This window comes from Lissotriton helveticus, chromosome 7 (assembly GCF_964261635.1).
Source record: "Lissotriton helveticus chromosome 7, aLisHel1.1, whole genome shotgun sequence".
Classification (NCBI taxonomy): domain Eukaryota; kingdom Metazoa; phylum Chordata; class Amphibia; order Caudata; family Salamandridae; genus Lissotriton; species Lissotriton helveticus.
In genome coordinates, this window is record NC_136068.1 from 64718114 (window position 1) to 64733535 (window position 15422).

General features: G+C 41.1%; 1 protein-coding gene across 2 annotated transcripts in view; it reads right to left on the reverse strand.

Moving 5' to 3' along the window:
- LOC144768066 (alpha-2-macroglobulin-like protein 1) overlaps positions 1 to 15422 on the reverse strand; it is a 411824-nt gene that overhangs the window by 174843 nt on the left and 221559 nt on the right. For both annotated transcript variants that reach the window (XM_078651439.1, XM_078651438.1), the window contains exons 16-17: positions 7592 to 7762; positions 6010 to 6106 (exon numbers count right to left, since the gene is read on the reverse strand). In XM_078651439.1, coding sequence (XP_078507565.1) covers positions 6010 to 6106; positions 7592 to 7762 — 268 coding nt within the window. The remainder of the gene's footprint in view (positions 1 to 6009; positions 6107 to 7591; positions 7763 to 15422) is intronic.

Sequence of the window (15422 nt, forward strand, 5' to 3'; positions counted from 1 at the left end):
CACTGCAGCGGAATTCGCGCAGCGCTGAAGGGGTTAATTAATAATTAGTTGTTAATTTATATCTATTATTCGATTGAAAATAATTATGGAAATTGTGTAATTAATTTTACGTGTGGGTTGTGGGGTTTATAAGGGTAAAGGGTGGGAAGTAATTTATGTGTAATTAATTAATAATTTGTTGATCATTATTAATAATGTATTAATTTATATTTAATTATGGTAATTGTTTATATTTTTTGTGTGTGGGTTTTACTTTTATAGGGGAAAGGGTGGATACTAAATAATTTTTTCTTACTTTATAATTAGTTGTTAAATACTATTAGTTTTAATTGTGTAATTAATTGTTTGACAGTGTACTTTTAGCTGTGGGTTGTGGGAATTATAGGGGTGGGAAATGTATTAATTGTTATGTGTTTTAATTTGTTTTTAATTAATAATATTTCTTTAATTGTAATTAATTATGTTAAATGGGGAGAGGACTTGGCCTAACGGCTAGGGCGCTCGACCTCGGACCTGGGGATCTGGGTTCGAGTCTCGGTAACACCACCAAACATCCTGTGATCCTGGGCAAATCGCTTAATCTCCCCATGCCTAACAAAAAAAAGAATGTGTGTCCTCATGTAACGTAACTGGTGCTATGTAAAGTGCTCTGATACCCGATTCGGTTCGGGTCAAGTTCGCGCTATATAAAACTAAGCAAAAAAAAAATGTGTAAGTCATTTGTCTATCAAAATGTAGATATGGGTTTTGAATTGTGTTGTGTTATAGGGTAAGAAATGAAAAAAAGTAAATTATGTAATAATGTTTTTCTTTCCTAATAATTTCTACTTAAAAATATTTATTTGTTTGAAAACATTTTTTTATTTTATTTAATATAATATTTATAGGTATTTGTCATATGCATTTGGCATTATATTTTGGTTTTCTTTTTACATTTTAATGTTAAATATTTGTATTTAAATGTTTATCATATTTATATAACGTTGTGTTTTTTAAATATTTTTGTTGTTATTATTTTGTTTGTTTTTAATTTTGAAATGACTGGAGTAAGAATATTAATTGTCAACCCTCCACAATCCAACACTTTCCCTCTGTTGCACTGATTAGAGAGGGTATAGTAAACCTTATCCTGCCACTATCCAACACTTTCCCTACTGTTCCACTCAGTGGAGTAGGAATAGTCATTTTTACCCCTCCGTTGTCCAACACTTTCCCTACTGTTCCAGTCATTGGAGTGGGAATGGTAATTTTTACCCCTCCACTATCCAACACTTTCCCTACTATTGCCCTGGCCGGAGTGAGAAAAGTACATTTTATCTCTCCGCTATCCAACACTTTCACTACTGTTGCACTGACAGGAGTAAGAATAGTAATTTTAACCCCTCCTCTATCCAACACTTTCCCAATTGTTGAAATCGCTGGAGTGGGAATAGTAATTTTTACCGCTCCCTATCTAACACTTTCCCTACTGTTGCACTGACTGGAGTGGGAATAGTAGATTTACCCCTCAGCTATCCAACATTTTCCCTACATTCGCACTCACTGGAGTGGTAAATTTAACTTTAAAGATTTTGAAATAGGTAAATGTTTTAATTTATAATAGAATATTTTTTTATGGATTTTATGTTATTGATATATATATATATATATATATATATATATATATATATATATATATATATATATATATATATATATATATATATATATATATATATATGTATATATACTTAAATTTTTATATCATTTAAAAATGATAAAATACATTGAAATGAATAGTTTATTATTTGCCATATATCTACATATAATAATTATTATGTATGTGTGTTGAACAATTTTTTAATTAAGTTTTTTTGTTATATTTGTTAACAGGTATATTAAATCTACTTTATTTTTTTCAAATTAATTTTATTATTTAATATATTTAATATTTATTATCCTATTAGATATATATATATATATATATATATATTCACTGAAAAAACCATAGGTTTCAGGCCTTATATAGTTAGGAACTAACATTTAAAAAAACCTTTGAAATTCACTGAAAAAACCATAGGTTTCAGGAGTTATATAGTTAGGAATTAGTTTTTAAAAAACCTTTGAAATTCACTGAAAAAACTATGGGGTATATTATCAAGGGGTTTTATCTCCGCTTTTTTGGCTTTAAAAGCCAAGAAAGCAGAGATAAAATTATCTCCCTATTACCAAGCTGTCGCTAACACCAGTTAGCGACAGCTAATAGGAGATAGCGACCATCATGGGCCCCACTTTGGATGTCAGTGATATTTATCACTAATGATATGCAAAGTGGGCGTGCCAAGATGTTAGCGACTGGAAACAGTCGCTAACATCGCTATCTCCTATTACCAACTTTTGGAGATATTTGCGCTAAGGGCGAATATCTCCAAAAGCTAACACCTGCCCGGAGCAGTTCTTAGCCATGTTATCCAATGGGAGGTGGATAACATGGCTAAGAGCATTTGCTCGATAATGCATGAATATCGCTGACTTTTCAGCGATATTCATGCATTGCGGGCGTTTTTTATCGCATTTGCGATAAACCTTGCTAATAGCAAGGTTTATCTGCGATAAAAATCGCCGATGTGCGGCGATAATTTTTGTCTCTAAACAAGTTAGAGACAAAAATTATCGCTAGTTGTTGATAATATACCCCTATAAGTTTTAGTGGTGTTATAGTTAGCTGGACATTTTACTCACACAAAACCAATGAAATTGCTCCTATATAGTTAGTTGTACTAACTATATTTCGCGCACCCGCAATCCACTGCTGATGATGTCACATATTAGATCATTCATGACATGGTCAGTGACATCACTGATGACATCTCAAATGCGCCGGGACACCTCCTCGTGAGGTAGCTGATCGCGCTATACAAAACTCTGTAATAATAAATGCTAATTCCTAACTATAATTGGTGTGTAACCTATGGTTTTTTCAGTGAATATATATATATATATATATATATATATAAAATTTCTATGGCAAAATGAAACCCCTCATTTTGTTCCTTTTCAAATTAAATGTATTAAGTGTTACCACTTTATTCCAATCAAGATGACTTCATGTGTGCCATACTTTTGTCGTAAGTAAGACTGTTAGCGTTCTAGTTGTTCTTTAGAACACTCCGGGACATTCTGTCATTGGGCTATAGTTGGGCTACATCTGGCTGATATTTGGGCTACATTTGGGCTCTTTTGTCTCTGGTGGCCATCTTGGGAGACTGCATATCATAATTTTTTTAATGAAATATAAGAGGATTTGAGAAGTCACTCAAAATGTGCCCTAATTTTTCTTTCTTCAGCACTAATCATAATTTCTATGGCAAAATGAACCCCCTCATTTTGTTCCTTTGCAAATTAAATGTTTTAAGTGTTAACACTTTATTCCAATCAAGATGACTTCAGGTGTGCCATACTTTTGTCATAAGTAAGACTGTTAGCGCTCTAGTTATTCTTTAGAACACTCTGGGACATTCTGTCATTGGGCTATAGTTGGGCTACATCTGGCTGATATTTGGGCTACATTTGTTTTTTTTTGTCCCTGGTGGCCATCTTTGGGCTACATTGGGCTACATTGGGCTACATTTGGGCTCTAACATATATATAGCCCAATGTAGCCCAATATATATTTTTTCAAAGTTAATTTTCGTAAAAACCACTGGAGCACATATCTTGAGACATAGCAAAGGCACATCGGGCTACCAGTCCCTACAATTTTGCCAAGTTTGGTGGAAAACCATTCAGCCGTTCAGGCTAAAAGTGAGTCCAACCGCCCTATGGAAATTAACATGAGGAAAACACGTTTTGGGACCCCCCTTTTATCTCGGCCCCCGCTTGACGAATCCCCCCCAAATTCAGGGAAGGAGCGGAGCGCCGCGAGGCAAAGTTAAGGAAAATTTCAGGAAGATTCCTCAACCGGCGCCAAAGTTATTCCCAATAGAATGTTGCGATTTCCCTATGGAAAACAATCCTAACTATATATACCTACTGGCTATCGCCAGTAGGTAACATATATATATATATATATATATATATATATATATATATATATATATATATATATATATATATATATATATATATATATATATATATATATATATACATCGAGATTTGATACAACTATATTTTTTACATCGATAGTTTTGTTCTCAATATTTTTGTACTTACCTGTTTAAGTATAGGGAGTCAATATTTATTCATCAATATGTTTTACATCTATATATTTTTTACATGGATATTCTGTCAGTGAACCTTCACTTTGATTGTCGACATTTTGTTCTATCACAAGGAGCACATGTACAAATAAGATAGTTCTTTTCAGTCCCAGTCTTTTGCTTATTAATTTATTACCACTTAAGAGGCCCGTTAGGATGGTGGGCGGACTGGGACCGGCCGCCAGTGGTGCGGTGGTCCCGCACCGGCGATTAGGATGCCACCACCACCATTCCCAGCATTGTGGCGGGCGGTGCTCACAGCATCGCCCACCACAATGCTGGGAATGCACTGCATGCATTATCATGCACAAGGTGACAGGCACCGCGAGGTGCCTGCCACCAAGTCCATGATAATTCAGGGGGGTACCATAGGTACCGCCCTTTTAGAGAGCACGCCTTTTGATATGAGCACTGATCGTGTTCCAGCTTTATCAGTTTCTGCTCTTCGAAATTCCTTTTGGAGTGGCATTTGCTTATCTGACTGCTGTTATTTCACATAATACCAGGTTCTTGTATCACACTATGCAACCAATTATCAAGCAAATCTTTACCAGGTAAACCTAGAGCGCATTATACCAGTGGAAAAGCAGCTCATACAGCTTGGCTCATATATGTACCCATAGCAGACATCTGTAACGCGGTGACTTGGAATTTACTTAATACATTCACCAAATATTATTGTGTAAACTCTGATACACAAGCTGATGCATAAATGGTTCAGGAAACACTAAGAAATCTCTTCAAACAAAGCTGATTGTAGTTGACCATTATATGTTTTTAACCAGATAATTATTCTCTGTTTATTTACAGGAGGACTTCCACGTAGACAAGCAGGAAGATAGTAATAGATAGGGGTTCAAACTATAGCTGAGAGACGCCTAACCTCGACAAGGATAAGCAGCGTTCACTGAAGAGAAGCTACTGGACCAAAATGTAGGTAATTTTGTTAAACGGTAATACACTACAAGTTGACCCTATGAGACTAAACCCACAGGGGCAATACTCTGTCCCGAACACATGTGAATTATCAGCCCACTTCGGTGGTAAGAGATATTCAGCATTAGGCTACATTATATGAGTTGAGGTCAAATGAATAATGAACTGAACACTGATCTTTCAGGCAAAAAATGCATTATTAGTTTGTTTGTACTTTATATTACTATTAAATGTCACCTTTTCTGTATAAAAGGTTTGCCTCGGTGAGGAGATCAGATGATATATATTTTTTTTAAACTGCTCTGAAATCCCACGTATGGATTCAGTGATTATGACTATTGATGAGGATTCCCTGGAAGAGAATTTTTTTTTCTAAAAGACTGTTCAGGTGCCTGAGTGTGAATACTGTTCAAGAGGGAGTAACAAGAGGAAGAGGTTGAGGGATATATATTCGGCTCTTGAATCATTCCATAGGCACAGGCTAGAGTATAGAGTCCTCCAGGAGGAGACAATGCCGCCTCAAATACAGAGGAACACAAATAAGTATCAAAGGGTTTGTTACAGCGTGTTTTCACCCAGGTCTCCTTTCATTATAAGCATTGATGTGGGCACTGTTTTTGCCTTGGTGTAGGTAAAAGGAGGTACCTTAGTCAGCCTAACCTGTGTGTACCAAAGTTTTGTCTAATCACAATGTACACTAAATTGTAACAAGTTACCATCACATAATCTCAACATAAAGAAAGAATGGATAGGGAGAGCTTGCTTGGAGGAGAAGAGCAGCGAAGGAGACTTTTGGGGGGAAGAAAAGCAATAAAGAAGGTGCATTTCTTACCTCTTTCAGCAAAAAGTGGACAAGGAAATGGCCTGCGAATTGTTTCCTCAACAGCCTTCTTAATTTCACAGTTTGTCAAGATCTTTAGACCGCTTTGCTGTTTCAGAAAGAATAAGCAGGTTAGTTGATAGGCAGGGAGTAGAATTACCACAAAAGAAGTTTTAACAACCAGTCCACTCCTCTTCACTTTGATGATGAACAGCACAGAATTGCTTGTCTGTTCGATTCCACAAATAACTGCTTTCCTACCCTCAGTCCTTTCAAACCTCACTTCCCTCTCCATCTTCCCCTATCACCTCAAGTTCAGCTAAAAAAAACTCACCCCTTCACTTACTGCAGTCACTGTATCTCATGACTAATTGCAGACATATTAATCCATTGCTGAACCATCTTGCAGGGCACTGAATTTGCCTGCTAATTCCCAGGGTTGGGTGAATGGAAACCACCTATTGTGGAGGAAATACATTCTGTGAAACTGCTCCTGTTGTTAGGGCAGGTGTCTCCTAAAAGGAGAAAAGACCTTGGCTGCAGATCCTTCCAGCCATGGTGTCATGGTGGATCTGCTATCATATATGTGAGTCTTTGTGATAAAAGCAAGGGTCCATTTCCAGGACACACATATTTAGTGTCACTCACACTCTGGAAGTTGTCTATGTTACCACTATGGTTTCAATGCCAATCTTGGACAGAAGAGTCACTGGCGAATCTCGTTTGATGGACCACTTTCCATTGGTAGCTTTGTCAGATGCCACTGACAACAACAGCAGGTCTGCCAAATGAGTGTTTCCAGTGGTGAAGGAAGCTCTGCCATTCAGAATACCAACTCCAGTGGCCATTTAAGAGGAGTGGCAATGGAAGGGAGGCAAGAATATCTGACTTTTTGGTGGGAACCCCATTTCGCCCTTCCCTTAAAAGAATCCTTTTGTTTTATGGAAGCCCCACAATGTCAACTTACTTTTAGATGTACTTATTTTGGCAAACCCCAAGAGCATTAATCAAAGTGTTTAAATTTGCTGTTTATGGTGCATTACTGTTTATCAGCATAATATGGCATGCTGATAAACAGGCTCAGCCAATAGGAATGCTGTGGGTGCTAGCATTTACCATTGTTTCTAACTTGTACTCTAGGTACAATGAAAGGTTGAATCAGGTCTTCAACCTTTGACCTAAGGCCAAGGTGTTAGGTGTTATGTGCCTATATTTGTTGAACAAGATTGTAGAACAGCTGCAAAAACTAGGATTACTACACACATACTTTTGGGCATTAACAGCTGTTTTTCCCTTGCTCCAATTAATACACCCCTCTAGGTTTACTGTGTTTCGTGTTTAGACCTTTCATGTGGTTATTATCACCTGTATTTATTTACTTCCTAGAGGTAAAACTGATGTCCCACAAATTGAGACTCAGGATTGAACAATGCACCCATAGAGGTGATGCAAACATGCATAACTATGATCCACTGAAGCTCTCCACCCCCTAACTGCCCTGCTTCCACTATCCTGCTCTGCAATCAAATGACCAATCTGAAAAACATGTACAATGAGGAATGTAAATCAAGAATAAAAGGAGATATGAAGAAACCTTGAAGAGAAAGAAGACATCAATATCCGGGGGACGGTAAGGCATCCAGTTCCGAGAGGCTGCTTCAGGCAGGGGCCTAACAATAGGACCCCAGCAGGGATCTTGCACCACATACTCATCCACTTCACTGGGGTAGCCTGTCCGGTCTGTGAATGGGAACATGGAGTACACCTAGAATGCATCCAGGAAGCAAACAACATTTTTGTCTTTGGGAATAATAGGCATGGGTTGAAGAAAGAGACAAATAGATACATTTATGTAGGCCATGCTCAGCTCTTAAAGACTCTGGGAATGGTCTGCACAGTTATAGGCCTTTTTGCACAAATTCCATCTAATAGTAAACACACTTCAGGCCTTTTTAGAGTTTGACCCACTAGACTACCATTTTCTGATGTTGAAATTGACTTGGCATCGATCAATCCGCTGCATACCTCCAGCCCCTGGCAAACCATCCTTGCCGCTGCATTACAACCTAAAGCCACAAAGAGAGTGCAGCTCTGAAACACAATCACTATATGGCATCTTTATCTATACCACTTTAATGTTGTTAGTATCACCTTTATCAAAGTGCAACCTCCACTCCCAAGTCCAAGATTCTGGAAATAAAGATAATGTTGTCTTTCTCTGTGCCAGCCTACCCCACACCCATAATCCAAATGACTTTATATGCAGGTGACATTAGAAATATCAACCATTATGCAGTATCCTCGTTTACCTGACATCATTCCATACTTAATCCTTGCACCATTCTTTACTCACTTCTGCTTCCATCCTGTCTTACTGTTTGCCACCCTGAGAATCCCTCTCACAAGTTCCTCTGCTGATCAGATGAGATTCAGTTTACAGACTTGCTTTAAGAAAACAAGAGTGCCAACAATTCACTGCATTTGAATGAGCGGGTTTGTTAACACTAAACCACTGACTTAGTCATTGTTGCACCTGCAGGTGATGGTGGGGAACAACAATAGGAGTGTCATTCAGCGAAAAGCACACAGATATAGGGACCATACAGCTAGGCACACATCAACATGGTAAGAAGTTGAAGAGCCTCTTTACAACTCGGGGCCACGTCCTGCCTACACTTTCCCTAGGGAGAGGGTATAGAAATGTGCTTTTCCATAACAAAACAAGGATTGGCAAAGCCACTAGGTTTTGCCTATGTGAGAACTATTGGCTTTGCTAGAGTGGTGTGGAGTAGAGTGACATTGTGTGGCAGGGAGTGGAGTGGAGTGGCATTTGTGGAGTGGATTGGTATTTTGTGGTACGGGGTGGCATTGTGTAGAGTGGAGTGGTATTATCTGTAGTGGAGTGTAGTGGCATTGTGTGGTATGGAGTGTGGTTAAGTGGCATGGAGTGGAATCGCTCTGTGGTGTGGAGTGGCACTGAATGGAGTGGACAGGAATTACACTGAGTGGACTGGCATTATGTGGAAGGGAGTGGCATTGCACGGTGTGGAATGGAGTGGAGAGGCATTGTGTGGTGTGGAGTAGAATTGTGGGATGTCGAAGTCGGTGGATTGGCATTGAGTGGTGTGGATTGGAGTGTAGTGTTATGTTATGGTATGTTGATTTGCATAACACACTAATCACCTGAGCGGGTCAGGGAGGGGCAGGGTCCAACCCATTTATAGTTTACAATAACCCTGGCAGCTACAGCCCATGTGATGTTGGCAGGCAAGACCTAAAAACACAGTTAGAATTAGGTATGAAGGTCATAAAATAAGGAGGCACAGGGGTGGGTGGGGAACAAATTGCAGGAAGGTTACTTGTCTATTCCATAGGGTGGTGACTTTCCCACGTGAAATTTCCTAGAACTTAATTAGTCTGATATCGCAATTTCCGTGGATGTTAGTGACAAGCCACAATAGTAAGTAAAGTTATTCAATCTATCTTTTGCTTCCAACTTTCAATCCAGCATTCAATCAATGTACTGCTATATTTATTAGATGTTCATATTGTTTATGAATATGGTTCATTAAGCCCTTTCTGTCTTGCTGAAATATTTTCAAATATCTCTCAGTAGAAAACATGTCAAAGGAAATGTTCCTTGTCAATGCCAGAGTATAAATCAACAGTATGCATTTCATCAGTGCACTTATTCCACTTGTTAAAATGGAAATTGGAGTTTGCTCTTGTCACTAGTGCACCATACTAAGTTTTTTTAAGGTCTGGTCTAGAGACAGCTTTCACTACCTCTCCAGCCTCATGTCTTTGAAACAATTCATAAAACACAAATACATATATAGATATATAGAGGGTTTTTTGGTCACCCTTCTTTTTCCATAGTTCTCTTCAAGTGTCATTGACATTTGGTTCCACCAACACTGCACATAGTATTCGGCAATTAGTCAGGCAATTCAGCAACTGTCAGTCTTGTCAGTCTGGTATTGCAAGTGACAGCATTTTGCCTGATCATATGTGCACAGTCGCCCTAAAAAGTGAGTACTTCAATGCCAGGGCTGGTCTGTCTTCAGTTTCTTTTATTTAGTGAGCCCTCAGCTTCTTTTAAGGTTAGAAGAGAACTTTAAGTATTTCTTCCTACAGTTCTATGTATGTTAAGATGTGAGAAAGACCTGGCAGTTTAGGTTTACTTCTGGTTAAGGTTGATGCCAACAAAAAAGGAGAGTAGTTTATCAGCTTGAACAAGCCCCCGTGCTATCTCATAAACGTCCCAGCTTAGGTTATAGGTTCAGCAAACCCTGTTTCTGTATAAAGTTATAAACGGTAGCCACCCATAATGCACCTTCAAGCAGACCTTTAAGCTGGCCGGAAATGGCGAATATGGGGGAAGAGACGAAGGAAAAAACGCAAAGGAAGAGAATCAAAATTCCTCCCTAGCAACATGGTACACCACTAACGTCTTTCGCAGAGCAGAAGGCATGCCCAGTGAAGGACCCCACTCTTAAAGAACACCACTCGAACGTCCCCGCTGAACACTCCAAAAGAACGCTACTTCCTCGATCAACCAGAGTCCATCTTCAAGCCGTCCAGGGAAAACAGCCATTACATCGCATATGTTACAACGCATGTGATTACAACGTCATTGTTTGCTTACAAACAACACCACCGTCATGTGGTATTGAGATAAACAGGGCAGGGTGGGGTCATGGACCTCTGGAAATGACTGGACCATCACAGAAGTTTGCTAGTGGTGAGCCTCCAGGTAAGGTCCTTGAAAGGCAGGGTACACAAGCACAGCCAGGGGTGCATAGCAGATCACAAATGACAATTCCATTTGCAAGTGGCACAACATCTGGGGAGAACTTTGTCTCTATCTATTCCCGCTGCTGAGAACATGCAGTGTCAGCACTTCTGTGCACTGGAGTTTCCAAGGCGGCTCTTGCGAGGAGACATGTTCCACTAGGGTGGAACTCTGGGCTCCTGTATTCCTTTTCACCAATACCTCTTCTGCCCTGAGTTCTGATGAAGAGCAGGACAGATCCACGTCCTTCTAGTATCCATGGACTGGGTACAGAGAGAGTGATAGGCAGAACTCCTGGGCATGAGCATCTGTTCTCTGATCAGGTTGACCCTCTAGGAGGATCTGATGTCACAGCAATGGTGCAGTGTCCTTCATGCTTGGAAACTGAGCGGAGACAACTCAACACCTTCAATCTCCCTCCACAGGTGCTTAATGTCATATTATCAACCAGGAGTCCTTCAATAAAATCTGAATACACTTGTTGTTGGGACAAGTTTGTAACTTGGTGTTGCACACAGCAGATAGTACCCCCTACAGGGAAAGTTAAATGATGCTTTGTTGGCTGTTTTGTAACTTGCCCATGAAGGCTTTGCTCCAGGCACAGATACAGGGTACCATTCGTCTCTTTCTGCTTTTTGCTGTTGCCTGATCATCTCTCATTATTTAAATCACCCGTTGTTATACATTCTTTTAACGGCTTACAAAATATGTTTGCTCCATCTCCCTTTGTCATGCCATAGTGGGACCTTAACTTGGTCCTTAGTTACTTGATGTGCTCTCCCTTTGAACAACTTCACAACTATTCCTAGTGGCTTCTCACCCTCAAGATGGTGTTTCTTGTCACCATAATGATTGGATATAAATTCGACAAATACATGTTATTGGCCTAATATATACAATATAACCGTATAATCGCACGTTAGCATTATATCATTTCACTGTATTATTGTAATAAGGAATAATTTACTCTTGTACCGCTTAAGCCTATTGATATGACCGGTGCCATTGTGTTTCGTTTCTCTGTGTGTAAGTACTGTTTCCCTGAAATCACGTGATTAAGCTTTCTGCACGAAACCACGATGGCCGATTTAGCTGTCTGCGCCTCTTGCTAGTTTGTAGCTCAGGGAAACCCAAGGTCACACCTGCCCTCCTTGTGGGATGCGCACATTCTAGCAGATCCCGTTCTTGCACTCCCCGAGCTACAGATAGAAAGGGAGGCACCTTACTGACCTGCCCCCGGAATAGCTTAGGCCTAGGCTACTAGCAATCAATTGTGCCTTATATGGGTATTCCTGCTGGCTCACTGACAAGTTGTATCTTTGTTAGTAAGGCGACTTTGTGGGCTATTGGTGAGTATGGTCCACTAGTGTAATATTCTGGTTCCTTCAATAACTTCAGTGCAGTGAGTGAGGCTGCTTCAGGCTCTCTGTGTTAACCCACAGTACACTAACTTCTTCCCAGACAAACTGGCTCTGCGGACAAGAGCGTCATTCTTGCAGAAAGCTGACACCATTCAACGTCAGTCAAACCATCATCATGCCAGCATTTTATGCTGTGCCGAACCCCTATAAGCAAGAGGAGACCCCAAAAGAGCACTGAGTTTTTACATCAATCATACCATAGAACATCAGGTGGATGATCAGCACTTTGAGCGGTTCACCGGGGTGACTAAAGGGAATGTGTTGCAGAAACATGCCATCTTCTGCTGGATCCTGCTTTGAATTAAGATCTCTTTTGCACTGCCCAAAAGCCGGCTTCTAGTAGGCTTTGAGCACATTCCACCAGGGCCAAAGCAGCTACAATTGCACAGGCATGCAGGGTTCTTGTCTTGAGCATCGGCCAGGTGGCTTTATGGGCGTCACTCCACACTTTCACAAACTTCTACTGTCTGCACAGCCAGGTTGTAGAGAAGTATTTTAAGAAAAACAGCAGTTCCTGTGGAATATATACTTAATAATGATTTGAAAAAACAGAGCGAAAATCGCATTCAGTCAGGGGTTATGGGCGATGTCAATGAGAAAGAAACACAGGTACACTGACTCTGTGGTTCAATAATTATATTGAGAAATAATTTGGTAAATGAATCTTCAAAATTCATACACATAGAAAAAATAGTATTTACAGTTGTGTAAAGTGTCCCAAGTGAAAACATGAACCAAAGCATATTAGTGACGTTTGTGAAACAATATTTACAAGGTTTCAAACAACTTTTGTTTCCAAAAGCGACCACTCCATATTTTTCAAATACATAAACCCTATATAATGATAGGGTGCATTTCAGTGGTTCGCTTTTTTTAGTTGTCGATCTGAACTGGGGTGGCAGAGTGGGCTAAAGAACGGTGATGGATTAAACCCAGATCTGTTGACTGGGTGTGAGTGTTTGATTGGTTCAGATGCTCCGTCCATCACCAGCCCCTTTTGTACCGTTTTGTTTGCCATAAGTTGGCAGGGTATGCTCAGACGTGAGTCCCTTGCTCACTTTGCCACTGGATTCAAGCAAGCCTGACTGAAGACGGCTGAAATGCCAGAAACCGGTCCTAGGAAGCTTGTTTCCGGTCCAGGGAAGGCATGGCTTGGCAGTTCGGGCTGGACTGTTCCCATGAGGCACAGGGTCAGACTGATTTGCATATGGCCATGTCTGAACTGGGTTGGCAGAGTGGGCTAAAGAACGGTGATGGATTAAACCCAGATCTGTTGACTGGGTGTGAGTGTTTGATTGGTTCAGATGCTCCGTCCATCACCACCCCCTTTTGTACCGCTGTATTCACCATAAGTGTAGTGTATTTTGTAAAGCGCACAGCTGCCCCAACGGGGCGTCCCGGCGCTGTATAACGCTGTGGAACCCTTCCTGGCTCTCCATGTGAGATGCCCCTCCTGGGCACCCCCAAGGTGAAGCCAGGCATCCCAGTGTTGTAGGGGCCGTTGTGGAGATTAAGCAAGCTATTGCCCAGAGTTGCAGCCTGGGACCCATGATTTGAGTAGGCGCCGAGGCGAGAATTATCAAGTCCGCGGACATTGAGCCCAAGACCCTGCCGCGTCGGGACTTGAACCCTGGTCCCGGGCCTGATCTCTGTTTCAGAGTCTGCCGCTCTAACCAGTGAGCCACACTTCTCCTCTCCATAAGTTGGCAGGGTATGCTCAGACGTGAGTCCCTTGCTCACTTTACCACTGGATTCAAGCAAGCCTGGCTGAAGACGGCTGAAATGCCAGAAACCGGTCCTAGGAAGCTTGTTTCCGGTCCAGGGAAGGCATGAATTGGCAGTTCGGGCTGGACTGTTCCCATGAGGCACAGGGTCAGACTGATTTGCATATGGCCATGTCTGGACTGGGGTGGCAGAGTGGGCTAAAGAACTGTGATGGATTAAACCCAGGCTTGTTGACTGGGTGTGAGTGTTTGATTGGTTCAGATGCTCCGTCCATCACCACCCCCTTTTGTACCGCTTTGTTCGCCATAAGTTGGCTGGGTATGCTCAGACGTGAGTCCCTTGCTCACTTTGCCACTGGATTCAAGCAAGCCTGGCTGAAGACGGCTGAATTGCCAGAAACCGGTCCTAGGAAGCTTGTTTCCGGTCCAGGGAAGGCATGTCTTGGCAGTTCGGGCTGGACTGTTCCCATGAGGCACAGGGTCAGACTGATTTGCATATGGCCATGTCTGGACTGGGGTGGCAGAGTTGGCTAAAGAACGGTGATGGATTAAACCCAGATCTGTTGACTGGGTGTGAGTGTTTGATTGGTTCAGATGCTCCGTCCATCACCACCCCCTTTTGTACCGCTTTGTTCGCCATAAGTTGTCAGGGTATGCTCAGACGTGAGTCCCTTGCTCACTTTGCCACTGGATTCAAGCAAGCCTGGCTGAAGACGGCTGAAATGATAGAAACCGGTCCTAGGAAGCTTGTTTCCGGTCCAGGGAAGGCATGGCTTGGCAGTTCGGGCTGGACTGTTCCCATGAGGCACAGGGTCAGACTGATTTGCATATGGCAATGTCTGAATTGGGGTGGCAGAGTAGGGTAAAGAACGGTGATGGATTAAACCCAGATCTGTTGACTGGGTGTGAGTGTTTGATTGGTTCAGATGCTCCGTCCATCACCACCCCCTTTTGTACCGCTCTGATCTCCAAGTAGCAGCTTTCCAAATCTTGGTCAGTGGGATGTTTCTAAGTAATGCAGAAGTAGCTGTCTTGTGCCCGGTGGAATGGGCTGTAGGTTTACTAGGAAAGGTTATTTTACCCTGCTGATAAAAAAGGATTATGAGGGAGACAATCCATCAAGACAAGGATTGTTTAGAAGTAGCAAATCCAGTCCGTAAAAGACCATACTTTACAAAAAAAGTTGTTTTGACTTCCTAAAGATTTTGTTCTATCACTATAGAACTTTATAACCCTTCTAACATCAAATGTATGGAGAGATCTCTCTATTGGAGAAGAAGGATTGTGAAAAAATGTGCGTACTGTAATACTTTGATTGACATGAAAATCTGAGATTTCTTTGAGAATTAATTTTGGATCTACCATGCTGCTATGGAAAACTGTGTATGGTTCATGTGAACATAGGGTCGGGATCTCACTAACCCTACGAGCGAAGGTGATAGCTACCAAGAAGGAAACTTTCCACAATAGCTGTTGGTAGAGAAG